The sequence below is a fragment of the Sus scrofa genome, chromosome 4, assembly GCF_054392235.1.
Source record: "Sus scrofa isolate SSC_HxYL_T2T_F1_AM1 chromosome 4, Sscrofa_HxYL_maternal_Yorkshire_Landrace_v2.0, whole genome shotgun sequence".
NCBI lineage: Eukaryota > Metazoa > Chordata > Mammalia > Artiodactyla > Suidae > Sus > Sus scrofa.
The window spans coordinates 113577775-113598844 of record NC_139386.1 but is presented as its reverse complement, the minus strand read 5'-3'; the positions used below and the strand labels follow the sequence as shown (position 1 = coordinate 113598844).

The 21070-nt window shown below is 54.5% G+C and overlaps 1 protein-coding gene across 8 annotated transcripts in view; it reads right to left on the bottom strand.

Moving 5' to 3' along the window:
- KCND3 (potassium voltage-gated channel subfamily D member 3) overlaps positions 1-21070 on the bottom strand; it is a 376917-nt gene that overhangs the window by 206116 nt on the left and 149731 nt on the right. For 3 of the 8 annotated variants that reach the window (XM_085023632.1, XM_085023636.1, XM_085023638.1), the window contains one exon: positions 12518-13695. In XM_085023632.1, the coding sequence (XP_084879758.1) occupies positions 12518-13623 (1106 nt within the window). In that variant the 5' untranslated portion in view covers positions 13624-13695. Of the gene's footprint in view, positions 1-6453; positions 8272-8309; positions 13696-19717; positions 20426-20545; positions 20835-21070 lie in introns of those variants that run through there. The other 5 variants (XM_001928519.8, XM_021090024.2, XR_014844501.1 and 2 more) reach the window with 4 other exon arrangements.

Below are 21070 nucleotides of genomic sequence, written 5' to 3'. Positions count from 1 at the left end.
ACCAGGATGCTCCTTGCCTGTCCATGAACTTGCCCCCGCCCATGCACGTGCCTGCATTGTTCCTGTCACGGTTGGCCCAGACCAGCCTGGATCCCCTGGATCCCGCGGGCCTCATCTCCATGACTCTGACCCTTGCTTTGTCGCCATCCTGTGTCCACTCTTCGCCTTCATGACCTTTGCCCTCAGGCCCGAGCGTCTTTGGTCCTGGCACATGAAGGGGGAGAGGTCTGCCAATGCCTCTGGGATGGAAATCTGGGGTGGGGGTGGGGGGTTAGTGATGCATCAGGAGCAGACACTGGCCAGACCAGTGCAGGTCTGGACTCCAGCTTCTCCGCTCCCCGGGGGCAGGCTCTGAACGCAGGTAACAGTAACCTCGCTCTCCCGGGGTGAAGGGGAGGCTATCGGGAGGGTTAAATGAGGAAGTCCGTGTCAACAATTTGTAGTTAGCACAGTACCCGGCACACGCAGAAGCTCAGTGATCTTAGCCAGTATTGCTATTTGCGATGATGAGGAAGGTGGTCCCTCACGCATCCGGGGAAACTGTTGCTACTCATTCAGTCTCCAGGGGAGACGGCAAACAGCGGCGTCTTTTCACCTAAAGAGACTCAAACGCAGCTCTTGAACCACCAGTTCTGTCCTGGGGCCAGCCTCTCTCCAACTCCCAACCAGCTGTGGCTGGAGCTCCCCCTCCCCTGCCCCCGGAGCAGCTAGAGTCATGGCCCCCTTACCCTGACCGCTCCTCGGGGTCAGGCTCATGGCCTCATTCTCCCTCCCAGCTCTACTTCTTCTTTTCTCTAGCCTTTGCTTCCGCGTTTCATTCTCACATGCATTCGTCTATTATCCGCAGCTCCGAACGGAACCTCAGCCCCAGGGAATTTGCCTGTTCTATTCACAAAGACATCCTCAGCCCAGGCACACTGCCTGGCACAGGCAGACCCATCACATTTGTTGAGTAAATGGTCGAATGAAGGAACGTATTTAACCTTTCCACCACCATCTTTTGAGGACCAGCTGAGATGCCACCTCCTCCAAGAAGCCTTCCCTGATTCTCCCCCACCTTCCCTCACACTTTTCTGCCCTTTTCTCATACCTCTCACATTCTTGAACCCAGAAACCTAGCTCTGTGTGCACAGGGCTTTCCTGATACTAGACTGAGGCTCCTTAAGAAGCAGCAGACTCTAAAGGAGTTGGAAGACCTTGGTTTGAATCCAGTGAAGCCACTCTAGCGCAGGGACTTCCGGCAGGGTACCTGTCCTCGCGACATCTCAATCTTTTCACGCAAAGGATGGGGACTGAACACCTGCCTCACAGGATGTAATCCTTCCCCCTTTCATTCTTTGTGGCTCCTCATGTCAACCAGGACTGTGCCTGGCTCGCCAGGACAGCCCAAAACATATTTGCTGAATTATGGAAGCACGGTTTTCCCCAGATGCTTACCGAGGGCCCGAGAGAGATGGCTCTGAGGGCGGAAGGCCGGAAGAGAGGCCCAGTGATGCCAGGAGTACATCTGAGCTTCCTCTTTACGGAGAAGGAGGCAGTGAGTAGGATGGGCAGTGTCTGCAGTGCCTGGAAACTCCGCCCAGGGCTCTGGCTCTGCCAGGCCAGACATGTGACCCATGGCGGCTGCAACACTCGAAGCCAGCACCCGCCTTGGCCGGGCACAGAGGGTTGTTGGTCTGCAACTATTTAGATCCCACCTCCCATCCACACGCACCAGTGTAAGGCTCTGTGCAAAGCCCAGAAACCAATTTCAATTTCCTGGGTCAGTGCTGTTTATTTAATTATCAGGATAGGAGACTAAAAAGAAAACCTTGTTTTACTCAGAAAACCAATATGCCCTTTTAGCTCCAGCAGAAAGCCGGGCTGAAAGGGAACTTCCACAGGCCAAGGGGAGGGGCGGAGCGGAAGCAGGGACAAAGTGGCTCGCAGGTGGCGCCATCACTCCTAAAGGGGGCAGGTGCCCGAGGGGCAGAAGGTGCTCCCCTCTCCTCTTCCTTCCCTTCCGCTTCTCCTGGGCAGCCTCATCGAGTTCCCCTTCTTCAGCTGATGACTGGAGACCTGCCGCTTGAGCCCCTCCTCCCCGCCTGCCGGCCTCTTCAAGGAAGCTCAGAGTTATCCACAAACATTGAAGGTCCACAGCCCAGCTCTTGTCTCTACCTTGCCCCTGACCTCCTGCCCCCTGGTTCCTCCTAAATGTTTGCCAGCTCCCTATCTTCATTAGCCAGTCTTAGAGTTCCAGAGTTACTTTTTTTTTTTTTTTTTTTTTTTAATCTTTTTAGGGCTGCACCCACGGCATGTGGAGGTTCCCAGGCTAGGGGTTGAATTGGAGCTGTAAGCCACCTGCCTACACCTATGGCTCACAGCAACACCAGATCCTTAACCCACTAAGTGAGGCCAGGGATTGAACCTGTGTCGTCATGGCTACTAGTTGGGTTCATTACCGCTGAGCCATGACGGGAACTCCCCTGAGTGACTTTAGATTTTGCCTTCTCCTGAATATCTTTCCACTCCAGTCCTTTGCCTCCTACTCTCTGTGACTGGCCTAGGTCAGGCCTGCTTTACCCCTTCCCGGATCCATCTCCTGGTTGACGACACCGAGTTCAAGGGCTCTCTTCTAACATTCGTCCAGAAGACAGCTGCCGAATAAATCTTCCTAATCAGTGCGCCATGGGGACAACTTCCGTGGCTCCCTAATACCTACCAACCAAATCCTTTAGCCTAATATTTTAGACCTTGGTGTCTTTAGCAAAGCTTTTATTTCTATTTATCTCCAGCCACGCTCCTCCTGGACCCTGAACACTAGCAAACCAGCATATTAGTTAAGCTCCCCAAGCACCACAGCCTTTGGCAATTTATCTGGAATGCCCATTTCCACATAACAGAATCCTGCCCACTGTTGTCCATCTGGCTGAAATGTCACCTCTCTGTGAAGCCAATCATTCGTTCATCAGCAAATATTATTCTGCTTTTCTTCTGTGCCAAACACGTCTTGATCATTCCAGCATATGGCCCATTCTCTCCAGTACACGCACAAACATACTCCATCTCCTTCGAGACTGTAAACTTCTCCGCACCAAAGTGTCATTTATTTCTGTACCCCAACCCCTGCCTCGAAGGGGGCTTCACAAATAATAAGCGCTCAACAGTATCTGTTGAACTGAATCAAGATTTCTGCTGTCCGTGGTTTTGACACCATTTAGTTTCATTCGCCTAGGTTTTTTTTTTTTTTTCTGTTTAAGTATGCGTGACCAGGAAGAAGTAAAAATAAACTAATGATACTTCTCAGCAGCCATAAGCCTGTAATTATGGTTAACTCTCCGTTATCCAGGCCACTGGAAAAATAGCGTTGGAGAGAATCCCACACCAGAAGCATAAAGACATGATTTCTACCAGACTTTGAGACGTATTGTATGATTTTTAAGGAGCTGATTTACCTTTTTCATTCCGTTTGGCTGATCGGGTTGCTATTGGCATTTGCAGCCTCTCCATCACAGAGTGGGTAACAGGGATGGAAGGGGAGATGGAGGACCGTGGTGGGAGGAATCCAGTCCAGCAGGAAACATCTGCTCTGCAGAACCTCAAAGGCGAGACTAGACAATGAGAACAACACAGGCACTCGGGGTGTGTCACCCCAGCCCCGGGTTTGACCAGTTTTTCTCAGAGGACGGCAAGGGTTGAGACGTCCCAGCCCCCTAAGAGCCCATTCTGGGTCCAGAGGTGGATTTTTGCTGAAAGATGACATCAAAGTGGGACTGAGTGAGGTTCTGGGATGCAGAGATTCCAGTCTCGCTGGCAACAGGAGGGTGCCTTGCTGTGCCACCGGGAACCACTGGATGCAAATCAAAGAAAATGAGATTTGCAATTTCGCATTGATAGCCAGATAATGTAGGGGGAAAAGTTCCCCTCTTCCACTTCTGAAGCAAACAAATATCACATGTGGTGATTCAACAGCTGCATTAGTTGGGGAAAATTGATGCACATTTCATGTGTCAGGGAGCTGAATCCCAGAGAATGGAGCCAGCCTCCCAGAAAATGGTTTCTTTATATAGTTCCATCCATTTATTGTTTGATTGGACTTTCTGTATATTAAATTCAAGCTGTTCTGCCGCTTAGGGGTATTAGGATGCGTTGGCTCGGTGGGAAATAATGAAGGTGATGGGATTTTACAGCATCGCATTACAAAGGAGGCGTCCCCAGCCTCATCCATCTCTCCATCAACTAGCTTGTGTGTGAGGTGGCACTTATATTAAAACGATTTTTCTGATTCAGCTTAATGACACTCATTTGAGTCCTGACACCGGGAATATGATTACATGGGCTAGATGCAATCTCCCCCATCCACCATGGTCAGCAAAGGCTGAGTTAGTTATCTCCCCACCCCCACCCCACCCCCAGCCATCATTTGCATTGCGCTGCCTGGGGGAGGTGGGGCTGGGGAGAAGTCGCCCCTGCTCTGGCCTGAGAAAAGCAGTGTGGACCGAGGCAGGGGCATTAATTAGCATGACCTGGAGGGCACCACAGCTAAGCCTTTTGGCCAACAACTTTGGGTGCTTGAAGGTGTCATGGTAACACTTTCCTCCTGGTCACAAATAAGTCTGAGTTCGAAGGTGGTTTGAATTGACCGCTACACACTCCCTCCAGAAGAGACGCGCAGGGTCTGGTCCCCACTTCCCAGGGAAGAAAGGCTGACCTGGTCATCCCAGAGGAAGAACACTTAGGATGTGAGGAGACCGTCAGCTCCCCGGCGGGGGCCACCTGCCTGAGGACCAGGATGGGAAGACTCCCGGCCAAGTCCGCTCCTCTCTCTGCCCAGGAGAAGCTCCCAGCCAGGAGGGCTCATGGCCAAGACCCCCGCCTGGCCTGGGACAGGTGCTCCCTCCTGGGTGACAGAAACAAAAATCCCGTGTAGTTAGCTACCCCAGGGGCTCTCTCCTCCCCTGAGGAGAGGGAGGGCCACGCTGCCTCTTATTTACACTATTTTCAGGCAGAATAATTGCTGCTCTTCAGGAAGAATCATGTGTGTGTTTATGGGTGTGTTTAGAGAGGGAAACCCAAACAAAACCAAACAGAGAGAGAGAAAGAAAGACTGACTCAGAGATTCCAGAAGAGAGCTGTGAAATGGGATCAGCATGGAAATCTCTTTCCCAAACTACAGCAATTTGAATTGCTGGGTCAGAAGACCAGTCGAATGTGGTGACCCCAGTATGAAGAAGCCCAAGGTCTCACATCCCCCATGGGAACTCCTCTCTCCCTCCTGTGCAGCCCTCCACCTGCCCCTCTGTGTTGGCAGCCGCTGCAGCTGCTGATTCCGAGACTCATCCCTCTGTTTCAGTTGCTGAGCCAAGACCATCCCTGCATGGTGGTGAGCCCTGTGCCCAGCCCTCGGCAGGTGCTGGGAAGACGCCGCCTGGGTTGCAGGCAAGCTCAGGGGCAGGAGCTCTTGCTGAGCGCCAGCCCAGTGCTGCTCTCAGATGGCCAGGCTCCGGCTCCGGCTCTGGGGCTTGTCTGGTCCAGGTTGGAGTCTGGGAGCCACCGGGCAGGCCCCTGATGCCTCTTTTTGTGAAATGCTTCTCCCGGCAATGGAGGTGATTTGGACTGTGTCTTCCAGGCCAGTTCCCTGCCCTGCTGTGGGAGGTGGTGAAGCTTTCAGCCGGCTTGCTGGACCGGCACGCGCGTCCTGGAGCCTCTCCCTTCTAATACGTGCAGCATCTCTCGCTTCTCCCATCTCCACTGCCACCACCCTAGATCCCGGCCATTGTCCTCTCTTGCCCAGATTATTGTGGCAGCTTCTCCTCTATGACTATTCACTACCCAGGATCCAGAGTGCTCCTTTTATTTTATTTTACATTTTTTATTATAGTTGATTTACAATGTTCTGTCAATTTCTGCCGCACAGCAAAGTGACCCAGCTATACATCCACGTACGTTCTTTTTCTCCTATTATCCTCCATCACCTTCCACCACAAGTGATCAAATACAGTTCCCTGTGCTACACAGCAGGATCTCATTGCTTATCTGAATGATTCTTCTAAAACATGAGTCCGGTCTACCCCAAACTCCCCCGTGGCTTTCCATGCCAAGCAGATTAGCACAAGGCAAAGGGCCGAGACCTTGCGGTGATCACAAGGGCCCTGCTTCCCTGTTACCTGCCCCCTTCCCTGGGGCAGGACCATTAGCACCTTCTTGCTCTTCCAAGAATATCAGACCAAGGCCCTTCCTGCCCTGATGGACTTTGCATTGGCTGTTTCCCCTGCCTGGAAGGCCCTTCCCCAAGAAAGCCACATTCCTTCAGGGCTCTGCTCAAAACAGAACCTTACCTGAGAGACCTGTCTTGACCTCCCCATAAAAAATAGCAACTCTCCCTCATGCCACGCGCCCCCCATACTTAGCACTCCTAATTTCCCACACCATGCTTTATTTTTTTTCTGTAGCACAAGTTGCTACCTGATAAGATTTATTTTATTTTATGTTACTTTTAAATTTTATTTTATTCTTTTTGCTTTTTAGGGCCACACCTGCGGCATATGGAAAGTCCGGTGGCTAGGGGTTGAATTGGAGCTACAGCTGCCGGCCTACGCAACAGCCACGGCAATGCAGGATCCGAGCCTCATCTACAACCTACTCCACAGCTCCCGGCAACGCAGGACCCTTAACCCACTGATCGAGGCCAGGGATCGAACCCGCATCCTCACGGATAGTAGTCGGGCTCGTTACCGATGAGCTACGATGGGAGCTTCCCTGCTAGTACTGCTTTACTCATTTATCTATCTATCTATGTACTGCCTGGTTTCCTCCACTAGAATGTAAGCACCACAGGGTGATGGGGCTGTTTTCTTTGCTGCTATATTCCCAGGGCCTAGTAGCTACTCAAACACTAGCCAACTGAATGGAGGGCAACTTCATGAATGGGGGGCTTATCTATGGCTCCCTTGCTGCTCCTCCCTGGCCCCAGAGTCTGCAGTGGGGAGCGTGGCCAGGTAGCCAAAAATAGTGAAGGGTTTAAACTTTCTTTGTAAGAAAGCCCCAACCCTGCTAAGGCTGACATCAGAACGAGAGAATGCCCTGCTGGCCTCCTCATCTCGTCCCGACCCACAAATGTCCTGTCTGCCATGACCACATAGTTAATATTTAGAGAGCACTTTCATTGGTTCTTACAATGGGCAGGAGATGGTTAATGGGTGAGCAAACCGAAGACGGGGTACAGACTTTGGTTGAACAGGTATATGCTGAGGTCTAAGACCTATCAGGCCCTGGGCTAGGCATGGATCATACAAGCAACTGTGGCATAGAGATTGGCCCTTGAGGAGCTCATATCCTGGGGAAAAGACACGTAAACAAATGAAGTTAATGACATGTGGCAATTGGCAGGACAGAGGGATTCAGGGGCTGCAGGGCTGGGCGGGCCTCCTAGGGGAGACGATGCAGGGCTATTTTGAAGGCTGATGGGAGGTGGCCAGACACGGGGCAGAGTGAGGGGTGGTCTCTGGAGCGATGGGAAGAGCCTGAGTAAAAGCCCCTTTTATGACCCTTGATCTACAGCTCCCCCCACCTCCCCCCCACCTCTCGTCTGGGTTCAAAGCAAAAGACCTGAGTCTCATTCAATTCATGTCGTCTGTCCCTTAAGTTGGGCTGACGTGCAATCACAGTGCCTGCGTGCTCTCGGAGTCTACCATGCTGCCTGGCGCACAGTAGGCACTTTATAAAAGTTGAATGAATGAACGATTCATTCATTAGGATGCAGGTCTTTGCCCTCTCTTAGGAATTTCCGCACCAGAGAACTGCTGGTTAAGAAATGCCAAACCAAGAAACCACCCTGCGGTTATTTATCCCCAGTAAGTAAGCGCGTTTGATCAGATACCCCTGGGAAGGGACCCACCACCATCCGGGGGGCACTGTGGGCCAGTGTCCCAAGCCGAGGCACTTGTAAGGGGAGGAGGGCTGGTGGGTGCCCAGAGGCAGTGGATGACGGGGCAGCCAGAATTTGGGGAATCGAAGGGTTAACAAACCCACACCTCCGAATGGCTCCACGGGGGAGGCTGGTCAAGACCCCATTCTGCGGCTTGCCTGTATTGATCTCCCAGGCCCGGCTCCCAGGCTCCCGAGACCTCAGGCAGGCCCCTTCCAGGATTATGTTTTAAAGGGAAATGCAAATCACCCAGAGGCTGCTTCGTGCTTGGAAGAAGTAAAAATCGATTCTGTTTTCGTTAAAGTGATTTTTGGACACTGTCAAAAGCTCTCTCATCTCAGGGGCACGGGGTGACAGACAGGCTGCTGGTCTCAATTACATAACGGAGTCAACCAGCAGCCACAGGCCGTCTCATCAGGAGCGAAGCTGCTCGGCTGCCCCCGGGGGCCTTCCCAAGCCCACTCCCCTCCCACCCAAAGTACCCAAGAGCGCCTCATCGCATCCGGCCTGGAGCTGGCCCTGGATGGCTTCTGCAGATGGACGGACGCTTGCTCACAAAGCTTTCCTCCCCTTCCCCAGCGCCCCACATGAGCCTCGCCCCGGGACCAGCTCAGGCGATCCGCCCAATGGTGATGGCAAGCAAGGTCGAACAAAGTGAAGGAAATTCTGCTTTGAAGAAGTCTACGCCACAGAATACATTCCCAAACTAGATGTGCCGGTCTCGTTTCATAGTGGGAGTTCTGTGTTATCCCTTCCCTCTGCGAACTGAGACGACTGAGGATTTATTTTATTTATGGCATCAATCATGAGCGTGGGAATTAATCCTTTTATGGTGAATTTGGGAGCTCCACTGTCAAGGGGGCACAAGGGAAGCCTGGGCTGGGCACAGGGGTCTTCCCCACCGGCACAGGAGGCTGCAGAGGAAAGCCGTCCTCAAGCCTTGGAGCCGGCTGGGCTGTTATTGTTCTGTGTGCTGGCGATATTTTGAGAAATTAAATAAATGGGAATAACTGGCTCCAGGAGATCCCTCCCTGGAGGACCCCTGAGTAAGCCATCAGCAGCTCCTGGGAGAGGGGGCCGTGATGGCAACCTGAGCCTGGAAGCCAGGACTCCTTCATTCGATGGTCAGGTCAGCCTTGCTCGGCAAAGGAGCTCAAGACAGTCTCTCCAGACTGCAGATAGGAAGTCGGGAGGTTCTGGAGACAGAATGAACTAAGAGTCTGCCGGGAATTGTTGGAAGCAACCAGACAGAACGTGGAACGGGGCAGAACACCGGCCCTTGGTATCACACAGCCCCTTGGGGCTCAATTGCCAGCAAAGAGTAAGCCAAAGGCAGGCTTTCTGGAATGATCGAACAAGCTTACAGCTAGCCAGTGCATGTGCTCCAGACAGAAACCAGCCAGAGGAGAGGAAAGGTTTCCGGGGTCAGGTGGATAAGACCTCCGATAAGGGCGAGAAGACCCCACAGTGCTGCAGAGCATCCCCTGGGCTGGACCACACTCCAGGTAAAGGCTGCCCTCCTCTCTCCCTGGGGCCAGGGCTGGGACGGACACAGATCTTAGGTTCACCCTCGAGAGAGGACAGGTGGGTCTGGAAGGGACTGAGAACAGTGTCAGACCAGGCAAACAGAGAAAGAGCCCCATCCACACGGACCCATCCATCTAAAAGTGCTTGGCCAGGCACCTGCTGTGTACAGGCAAGCAGTGAGCCTGGGATGGTTCCAACTGCCAACTCAGGTCAAAGTCGAAGCAGCCCAATCCAGCACTGGGTGGAGAGGGAGAAAAAGCCTGCTCTCCTGTTACTTAACGGAGGTTAAGGCAGACACAGCTCCAGGCTTCTTTCCTTGCCCATGAGTTCCTCCTCCTCCTGGGGCTAGACATCTGGATGCACCCCATCAGGAGGCCACAGCGCCCACAGTCAGGGGAGCATGCGCCCTCCCACGCAGGCACCCTGCCCTCCCTCTTGGCCTCACTCTCTGGCAGAGTCCTCTTGCTTTGTTTGCCCTTCCCTTCCCTCCCAAGAGGAAATGCGAGGCCAGGACTGTCTACCCCCTGATGCTGGACTTGACCATGATCTACGGAGTGAATGCTAAAGGCAATCAGTGGTCTCCCGGGTGACAGTAAAACACTGGATTTTGCTATGAAAGCAGAAAAGGCAGCACTTAAACTGGCCCGAAGGAACTTATTTAGAAATTCCCTGTGTGCCTAGCACAGTGCCTGCCCTACGCCCTGCACCGACGCTTCCTGTCTCAAGCGGTGACATGACTGGAATAGACTGTGACACACTGAGGCCATAATAAAATAATTCTGAGGGTCTGATTTCCACCTAAGGGCCCTGATAGCAATGGGAACAAGAGGCGTGGAGAGCGAAAAGAGAAAGGGCCTTGGAGTTCCTGCTGTGGCGCAGTGGATTAAGAATCCGACTGCAGCAGCTTGGGGCGCTGCAGATGTGCGGGTTTGATCCCCAGCCCAGTGTGGTGGGTTAAGAGGATTCCGTGTTGCCACAGCTTCAGTGTAGGTCACAGCTGTGACTCAGATTCAGTTCCTAGTCCAGGAACTTCCCTATGCCACAGGTGAGGCCATAAAAATAAAATAATTGAAAAGAGAGAGAGAGAGCGAGCGAGGCTTGGAGACAACCAGACTGGTATTTGAAAAGCAGCTCTGGGACCACAGATATTTGCTTAACCTCTCTGAGCCTTGCTTGCTGCGTCTTCACAGTTATATAGAATTTTTCCTACCTTGCAGGGTTGCGGTGAAGACTTAAAGGGAAAACATCTGCAAAGTGCCCAGGATGCGGCTGACACGCAGTAGACACGCATGTGCTGCTACACTGACCACAAACAGTAATGCGCAGGTGGCCACTGAAGTTTCCATTGATGTCCTCTGAAAGGGGCCCATTCTGACTCTGACGCCCATCTGTCTGTCCTGTTTTCTCCCCCATGGTAGTCCTGAGGCATGGCTCAGGTGTCATGAGTCCCATCAGGCGGCACTGGAGGGCCCTGGACAGTCGGAGGGTGACCAAGGAGGTCCTGGCCGTGGGAGAGGTCCCCTCCAGGAAAGTGAAGGGATGGCCGCGTTAGCACAGAAGCAGCAAATGTGGCCAGCTATCCAGCCCATTTTACCCCTAAACATCCCAGGGGGCCAGGAAGCCACATCTGCCCCCTGAGCCAAGAGACAAGGTCAAACGAGCAGACAATCTCGCCCCCTCTGGGTGGGAGCAGCTATCTGGAGACTGTGTGCCTGTGTGTTGGAGACGCAGGAAAGGGCAGGGTGGCTTCAGTCAGAAAGACAAGAGGTGAAGGGATGCCCCCATCAAATGTGGTTCACAAATGGACAGTGACACCCCTGGCTCTCCCCCTTGCTCCTCCCTCCTGTGTGGCAGAATGACAAATGTAATCATTTTAAAAGGTCCCATCACCTGCTCAGTCATTCTCAATAAGCACATTCGGCACTATGGAAAAACCGATACAAGCGCCATGGGGTTTCAGCCAGGAAAAAAAAAAATCGAATCACTAGGACGCCACCAACCCAACTGTCAAACACCAAATAAAAAGCTTCATGAATTCTCCATCAGCAAGATAACACTTTCCGGCCTAAGCAAATATAGACCCAGCATAGGAATTGTGAAGGGATTTTTGCATTGGCCTCAACAACTTCCAGCGGTCGAAGCAGCAACTCCTAAGAAATACACGTCTCCATAAAGCTGCCTTCGCTGGCTCTAATCCCGCTAGGGTGAAGACGGTAATCTGTTTGCTGAGCCCCTGTCCTCTGATGGAAAGCTTCACATCCTAGCACCGTAAATACATTTCGGCGACCTCAGCTGGAGAGGGGACCTCAGGGAGATGGGAGAGACCTCGCCAAGTGCCTCTCCCTCTCTGCGATGGTGCTGCTGCTACTGCGTCTGACCACAGGATCCATTCAGACCATCTCACAATCGCCCAGGTAGGCTGGGTCATTCTATCCAGACTCTGGCTGAGAAAGCAAGACTGCTGCTCCTTCAGTGAGACAGAAGCAAATCAAGTGCCCCACTTTGCAGAAAACCCACGTTCAGAGTCACTTAGAGAAAGTCTGCTCAGAGCTACTGAATCCTCGAGCATCTGCAGCGGCAGGAAAGAAAAGTAAGGCAAAACAGAAAACAGCCTGCACACACACTACAAAGAAGTGCAGGAAGGCTCCAGAAAGAGTGTTCGAGGTGTCTTCTGTTCATGGAATTCTGTACCCGCCTTAAACCACTCACGGAACTGCTCACAGCCTTCTTCCTTCCCGCTACCCTGTTTTTCTCCGCAGGACAGCCCTTGCAAGCACAGACGCATGTGAGAATATAGCACTCGCTGCTCCCCCCTCCCCCACCCCACACACGTACACAGACTGTGTGTGGCTGAAAAAAGAAATGAACTTTCCACGTTTTTGCAAAATACATGCCGCACCCCAAAAGGAAAAGTCAATTCAGAGCATTCTGTCCTCCCCAGACAATTCACTCATGTGCCTCCTACAACTTGGGGAAGCCAATTCCATCTTCCCCTGGCCAGTCCTGACACCATCCACGGCATCACCGTCCCATCCAACCGCCGCCCTTCTCCAGCCCTTCTCCAGCCCGCCGGCGCCCACTTACCCCAGGGTGGTCATGGTGACGATGGTGTACCAAAAAGAGGCCGGGATGCTCGTGAACTTGCTGGCAGAGGAGCCCTTCTCTGCATAAAACATCACAGTGGCAAAGATGATGATGGCCATGGTGAGGGAGAAGAGGAGAAAGCCGAGCTCCGAGGCACAGCTCTTCAGGGTGTAGCCCAGGATCCGCAAGCCCTGGGAGTGGCGGGAGAACTTGAAGATCCTGAAGACGCGGAAGACCCGGAGCGTGACGAAGGCGCCGGACACGTCCTCGTTGTTGGTCATGACCAGGCCGATGTAATAGGGCATGATGGCCACCACGTCGATGATGCTCATCACGCTGCGGATGAAACGGTAGCGGCTGGGCGCCGCGAAAAGCCGGAGGAGATACTCCACCGTGAAGATCATGACGCAGGCGGTGTCCAGGCAAAAGAAGGCCACCGAGTAGCGCTCGCCGCACGGCAGCTCCTTGCTCCCGGGCACCGTGCCGCAGGGCACCGTCTCCACCACGTTGGTGATGACCGAGACGGCGATGAAGAAGCCAGTCACGTAGTAGAAGACCAAGGCCAGCGTGCTGGTGTGCGGGTTCTCGAAGGCCCGCCACATGGTCTGGCGGAAGCTGAGCGAGGGCATGGACTCCTGGTTGTTCTCCGAGTCGTTGTCGTCCATGAGCCGCTCGGCGTTCTCCCGCTTGCGGTCCTTGTACTCCTCATAGCAGCAGTCGCCGATGATCTCGGGCAGGATGCCGTAGAAAGCCAGCTCGTCGTCGTAGGCGGAGATGCACTCATAGCGCGGGTAGTGCAGCTTGCCTGTGCGGTAGAAGTTGAGGACGCAGCGGAACACTTCTGGGTCCCGGTCGAAGAAGTACTCCTTGGTGTCCTCGTTGAAGAAGAATTCCTTCTCCGTGCTGCCCAGCAGCGTGTCGGGGTAGCGCTCCAGCGTGGTCCGCCACGTCTGGAACCTCCGCCCGCTCACGTTGAGGACGATCAGTTCATCCTGCCGCTTGTTCTTGTCGGCCGGCGCCAGGGGCATGGGGCAGTTGGCCACCGGCATCCACCCGATGGCCGCAGCCCGCGCAAAAGGCAGCCAGGCTGCGACGCCGGCCGCCATGGTGACTCCAGCTCCTGGGTGCCCCCTGCTCGGCCAGGCCCGCACACCAGCCTGGAGTTAGTTCAGCGACCCCTGCAGGCAGGAAGAGAGCGCGGAGAACCGGTGAGTCCCTGATGGCCCCCAGGTGGGAAATGGGACACAGGGGAGGGTCCACAGGAAGTGAAACTGCAAGGGTCTGGAAGACAAATTAATGAAACTGAAGTCACCAGTTTCAGAGAGGGGACTTTTTTTTTTGCTTTGCTTTTTTAGGGCTGCGCCGGCGGCATATGGAAGTTTCCAGGCTAGGGGTGGAAGCAGAGCTGCCCCGGAATCAGACCTACACCACAGCTCCCGGCAACGCGGGATCTTTAACCCGCTGAGCGAGGCCAGGGATCGAACCCTCATCCTCACCGTTACTAGTTGGGTTTGTTACCGCTGAGCCCCAACGGGAACTCCCAAAGAGAGGGACTTGAGTCTTTTCCCTCCCTTTTCCGGAAGAGCAGTTAACATGGGGCCGCACGGCAGTGTGGGATCACAGATGTTGTTGACTGCCTGACAAATTGTCAAGTTCCAAGAGGGCTCAGGAGCATTTGGAGGGAAAGCCTCTTTAGCAGAAAGATCTGGGAAGACGTGGGTAATAATCAGCTCTGAAAGGTTATGGCGTTATTACGAATTTAAATTGGGAGAGGGTAAATGAGTGCTCATTAAACGAATTTAAAAGTGGGGTAAACATGCTAATTTTTATTTCTCTCTTCACCCACTAGGGTGATCAGCAATGGTGTGTGGATGTGGGCGATCAGGTAAACAGTCTTTCCACGCCTCACCGGTGGGGAGCCTGGGGCCACCCATGTCTGGAAAATTCCCTGAGATGGCAGGTGACCCCAGTAGACCCAGGGCTCAGTGGAGCTCTGTCCTCAAGTCCCCTGAAGACCGCTGACCCTGGTGGAAAGCTACTCTCTGGGACAGCTGGCAACTTTGTGTCTAATCACACTCTCAGAGCCCTGAGAGAAAGATGTGGGAGAGGCGGTGGGGCTATGGTTCCTCCTCCACTTTGCAAAGGACTCTCGATTCCTGGTTCACCTGCCTTCCATGCATTGTCCCTCCTTCCTCCCAGGGAAGCTGAGCCACGCTTATTGCCATCTCCAGATTCCTCGCCTCCCGTCTCCATCTGCCCACCCTGGGTTATATAACAATACTCTTTCCAGTGCCAGCCTCTTTCACCTGGCCTCGCTCCACCCTCAGCGGTCCCTCCAGGGCGGGGGGCCCCCTTCACCCACCGCTCTTTGAACCATGCCGTGTACACACTTCCCCATCACCTGCATGGATGGAGGGAACAGTGGCCTGCGGGGAATTATATTTGGCTTTGGGAAACAGATTTACCTTCGCAAATCTGGCTTTTTAAAGACAATAGTGAAATGACTCTGCAATCCCCAAATGTATACCATCTGTGGGGATCCATGTGGTGACACAGAAACACACGTAACAGCAACGGGAAATTGTTTGGGGTTGACACACTCACTTTCACAAATCCTAAACTGATCACGCAGAACCAATCCTATCTCAGAATTATTTGCACCCTCTGGAATTCAGTTGGTTTAAATAAAGGAGGCAGACAGGAGCCTTCTCGTGGGGATTTGAGCTTAACCTCCCCTGGCAACCCTGTTTGCTTCTCCCAGCTCTTCTGGATGTGCCAGCTCTCTACCTCCTCTCATTCCTGAGCCACCACTGGACTTTCCCACCTGGATGCCTCTGAAACTAGGCAGGCCTGAGCCTTGCAAAAAGACTCCTGCTCGTCACCTTTTGCTCGTGGCATCCCCAACCCCAGGCCTGTTGCCTTGGCCATCTTCCTCACTGCTCCACCCCCCAGAATTGCCAAATAATGAGACAGTGGCTCTACTGCCCTCACTAAGGCCCCTCTTCCCTCAGGCCTCCTTCCCACTGGCAGGTGTCTCGTCTCCCCCCTCCCCCCTCTGTTTCTCCTGTTCCCGGTAAATCCATTCTGCTCAGGGTCGTCTCCCTAAAGCAAGATTTTCCCACAGTCTACAAAATCAAGTCCAAACCCGTTGGCCCAGCATGCTGGCATTTCCACAAACGGATCCTGGCCTCTCATTCCAGCCCCATGTCCCAGGCTCCCATCCTGGACCACAGACGGGCTCATTCATGCACAGCCCTGTGGGGTCTGGCTGTGGGCTCTCGTCCTTCTGTGGGGAAGAGCCTCCCCCTCCACCCAGCCCTCCTATTAGGATCCCACCTGTTCTTCTCCCTCTCTCGGGGTGCGCCCTCCTCTCCCCTCTCTGAAATTCTCTCCTCCTTTGGGCTCTCAGCACTTCGTCTGGCCCTCTTCCCTAGCGTCCTTCACCCTGGCTTACAAGGCACCTTCCACGGGTTCTATCGATAACCGTGGCCCACAGTCATTGGGCACTTACTCTGTGCCAGGCACTGCACTGTCTCCTGGGGATCCTCTCATGTAATCCTCACGGCAACCCTAGGAACAGGTCTGAAATGCCTCAGTCTACCAGCCCGAAGAGCGGGGAACAGGGCTCCCACCCCAGGCTGTCTGACCCCACACCACGTGCCCTGAAACGCTGTGCTATAGAGCTTCTCAGGGTCTTCCTGTAAGAAGAGCAGTAGCTGACGTTTCCGGAGGGCTGACTGCCAGGCAACACAGTTCCACGTGCTTACATGGGACCACCTCAATCGACCCCACCAACACCCCTAGGGGGCAGGCACCACTGTCGTCCCCGTTGTGCAGATGAGGAGGATGAAGCATGAGGAGATACAACTGGCTAAAGGATGTAATAAACGGGCAGAGAGATTTAAACCCAAGCGTCTCTATGTGGCGTTCAAGGTTACCGCCAGGGCTTCTTCCCTGCTTTCCCCATCCCACGATAAGCTCAAGGGTCAAGGCCATGACACCTGGATTTTTATGTGACAACTCCAGAGGCTGCAAGATGCACTGCATCAGTAGGTGTTCAACCTACCGACAGTGGGTGGAAACCCAGATTTTATGGATGCCATCTGCAGTCCATTGATTTTACTCCACGCCTTGCCTCTCAGGGGTTTTCAAGAGTAGGCATTTTCTCTGCAATCACTCAGTAAACACTGAAGATGGATCCAACTTAAGTGCCTGTGATGCACTGTGGCTCCCAGTTGAGTTTTCCGGAGGAGCCAATCTCTGCCTCAGTTTCCCCACATACGCTAAGGAGCATTTTCACAGGCCCCTCTGCTTCCTCAGACAGGGAGGTTGATTCAGGTGCCACAGAAGACATCAGGAATGACAATGACATTCCCCATAAATGTCACCACTCAGGGAACAGAAAAACAGCGCAGGCCTGATAAGCTCTTGATTAGGGGAACTGAGGAAAGGACGGGCTGTGTGGGGGGGATTTGTTTGAGGCAGTGCCTGACAACCCATCCAAGGCTGGTACAAGAGCCTCTGCATTTTGGATCTTTCCTCAAGAAATTTACCCTTCTAACTCCCCCGAGTTTCCTTTAGGTTACTAGGAGGATTTGTGGTCCCTTAGCACACACTCAGCTAGGTTTTCTAAGGAGCGAGGGGGGTTTGGGAAGCAAGCCTACGGTGTAAACATGGCTACAAGATAATTCCATTCAGATCCGCTAACGTTTACTGATCACTGATGATGGGCGCTGTGTGAGGCACTTTTACAGCAACAGTTAATTAAAATCCTTTGACATGGACATTTATGTTGACAAGTTTTAGGAAAGGAGCCGAGACTCCTTCAAAGTGCCGAGGTTCCACGTATATGGGAAGTGATGATTTTCCAACAGGCCACTGATGAGCTCACTGCCAAATGGCTTTCCTGATCTGGGTGTAGCCAGATACGTTTGTTCCCACAAGCAGGGTGCAGAGACCACCCTGCCTTCCCTGCCCCCAGGCAGCAGGAAGCATAGGGTCTGGAGGCCCTACATTCCAGTTCCAATTCTTTTTGAACTTGTGACCGCAAGCCCCCATTGCCCTCTGGGCCTCACAACCCTCATCTGTCAAATGAGAGAAGCGAACAGGAAAGTGACAAGGAGAGCTTTAGCTCAAATAATCCTTGATTCGACTGGATCCAGGACATGACGCCTGTAGCTCTGGTCTCGCTGAGGCTGCTCCATGACAGTCCCCCGTGTGAAACAGGAAGTAGAGCATCTGGGTTTGCGGCTGTGGGGACAGACTTCGTCGGAGCCTCCTTTTAGCAAAGGCAGTTCTGGGAATTCCTCATGAGGCCGGTGCCCAGAAAAGGGCGCACAACCTGCATCGCTCAGAACTCAAGGCATCCAAGGCCCAGTTCATCCATAGAACTTCCGACCACCCTTCTGAAGGGTAAAGGGGGCCGGGCTCCAGACCCTGGACCTTGGGCTTCTGACTCTTAGCACGCCTGCTCTATCCCAGAATGGAGCTCAGAAAGGCAGGACCTTGAGGGAGATCCAGGAGCCAAGAGTAAGTGAGTGATTACAGAGCCAAGAGGGACCCTACAGCACCCTGCCTAGGCCAGGTAGGCAGCTGTGCACCCTGGGAGGGTGGTGCCCTTGGGCTTCCGATTCCCAGTGCTCTCTCCCTGACTCCCATGCCTCACTGCCTGGTACCTTCCCCTGCCAAGCTGAGCCCCACCACTTCCCTCTCCAGCCATGCCCATCTCCTTTCCTCCGAGGGCCATGAGTATTTTACAGACTGCTTTCAGATGAATAATTGAGAGCTGGGGACGGAAGAGCAGTCCCTCCCTATCTATCATAAAAGCCTCTGGTCCCAAGGCCAAACCTTCACCCCATGCGTTAATCCAGGACAATCTTCCCAAACAGGGCCAGGCTGTCTCCAGAGCGTCAAGTCCTGTTCCCCTGGTAAAAGGTACCAAAAAGGTATCGATACTTTCTCCCTGCCCTGTGTGTGTGTGTGTGTGTGTGTGTCTGAGTTTGGAAAGGAAGGAAAAGTGTCCCACCAGATACTACGCCTAAAGCCACACCAACCATACCCTCCACACCACCTAGCAGGCATGACCCGGCTCAAGCAAGGGTTCTTGCCACAGCGCTCGCCCTCTGACGGGCACCAACACCTCCCAGAGCCGACCTGGCTATGAATTCCTGCAACAGGCACCACAGTGCGGCCCCATTTCCAGCCAATGGCACTGCACAGGCCTCAAATGCCAAGGTTTTACTAGGACGTGGACGCCTTACAAATGAAAAAATCTGAAGCTATTTTTGTTTTTGGCAGAAGAGTTTGACAGTGGGAAAAGATGGGGGTGGGGGGAGGATGGGAAAGAGACATTTAAAACAGGTGAGTGCTGAAACGACACAGGCAAAAAAAAAAAAAAAAAATCATGGAAAAGGGAAACACATTTGCCCTGCTGTAAAAAGGCAGCCCCGTTCCCCAGCTTCTGTGGGGGAGGCAGAGGGCCAGAAGCGGGCCAAGTGATCAGACAGCCTGTCCTGGGGACGGACACCCAACCTGTGCCCAGGCACAAGGCAACGAAACCCCCCCCAAAGGGGGGGACCTGGGCAGCGAGCTGGCTGTGCAGAATCTCTGGAAACTTTTACTTTCCACAATTTTACATCATATCCCTCAGCCCAGAACAGGGACCGTCTGGGGGAAGGAAGGGCCCCGAAAACCCAGGGAGCTTTCTCCTGGGCCCACAGGGTTAGAGGAGGCAGGCATGACACCGACAGTGTGCCAAGCTGGGGATCCCTGGAGTACAGGCCTGGGGCACACAGACATCCTCATCACCCACAGTGCCACTTCTGGGCTGGCCAGGGCACTTTCCTGAACTCTCTCTTTTTTCTTTTTCCTCCAGCCTCTTCAACAGCAAAAGGGAACGAAGGAGCTACTAATCTTTCTTCCTCTGGGGGTCTCTTGTGTACTTGCATTTTGCGGCATTCCAGTAGACAAGGAAAAATAAGCATCCCTTCCCGCCCTGTGCCAATGTGTCCACATGGGGAAATGTCCACACGCTCTGCATTGAATTCATGCACGCCCAGGCCCCCTTTCTACAGACATTAAATATACAGGTTCCCTTGAAGTAGCAGTAAATAAAGCATGGATTTAACTATCACCGTACATTCATGCAAAGTACCATCATGCACCACATAGCAATCAGGTCTTTAAAAGAGCTCAGTGTACCTAAGACAGCGCGAAAGTTCAGACACCCCTTCTTGAGAAAGACCGAGCCTTCTCTTCGCTCTAAGCTTCCAGGTCCCGAACCTCAGCCTGTTGCTGACATATCACGGCTGCCCAGGATAAAAGCAAAACATCTTGGACTGGATTCAAATGTCAACACCAAGCAAGTGCAGGAATTCAGTGGATTCCAGGTAACTTCTCTGCCCAGTCCCTTCCGCGCCTCATCCCCAGTGTAAACACCTCGCAAAGGGAGTCCTTCGAAGCCTCCTCGGGGCCGCATTGGCCCGCGGTGTCACTCAGAGACCCTTCCCAGAGCTCGCAGGGTGGGAGCGGCGTCGGGCGGGCCCAGAAGCGCGGGCCCCCAGCCCCGGGTAGACACACCACCGGCTCGCCCGGCTGGAGAACTTTGTGAAGAGCCCCAAAGTGCACCCAGCTTCCACCCTCAGCCATTTCTCTCCTTCTCCTCTCACAAAGAGCGGGGGACCGAGCGAGCCGTCGCCACCTGCCGCCAGATCCCGGGGCGCTGCCTCTGGCACCCCCGAGGGAAGGCAGGCCAATGGAACGAGGGCAGAGGTTCGCACTCCCACCCCCAAACCTCACAGCGCCTCGCTGCCCGGAGGTGGCTCCGCAGCCCGCGGGAACCGACGCCCCCGGGCCGGCTGCCTGCTCCCCTAAGGCGCCGGCCCCACCCCCAATCCTTCCGGCGCCCCAGCGCCCACCCACCCGGGCGCGGGAGTGGGAGGGTGCCGCGTGGGCAGCTGGAGCAACAGGCGTGGGAGCAGCGCTCCTCGCACTTCCTGGCTCCAGAAGGCTCGGTCGCGTCCCTCTTACCTTCGGCTAAGCGAGCCCCGGGCGCCGCACCCCGCGCCCCGCGCGCGCGAGGAAGCTGCGGCCGGGAGCCGGGGGCCGCGGAGGCGCCGAGCACCCAGCAGCGCGGGGAAGCGCCCAGCAGTCGCCGCTCGCGCCGCTCCTCCTCGCCGGCGAAGTCTCGCTCGCTCCCTCCCTCGCTCGGTCCGTTCGTGCGTCCGTCTGTCCGTGGGGCCCTCCCTCCGCCGCCGCCGCTGCCGCCGCCGCCGTCGCCGCTGCTGCTCCAGCCCCGGCTCGGCAGCACGTCCCCTCCCCGCCTCGCCGCTCCGCTCGCGGGCTCGCGGGCTCGCGGGCTCCCTCGCTCGCGCCCTGCCCCCGCCGCTGCCGGCGCCGCGCGGAGCGGAGCCCGGCGGGCCACCGGCTGCCTGGCGAGGTCCCTCTCCCGGAGGGGGAGGTGGTGGGGGCGCGGCGCGGGCGGGGCGCAGAGGAGAGTCCGGGGGAGGCGGCGAGGCTGCGCCCTCGGCTCCCTACCGATCCCCGGCGGCCGAG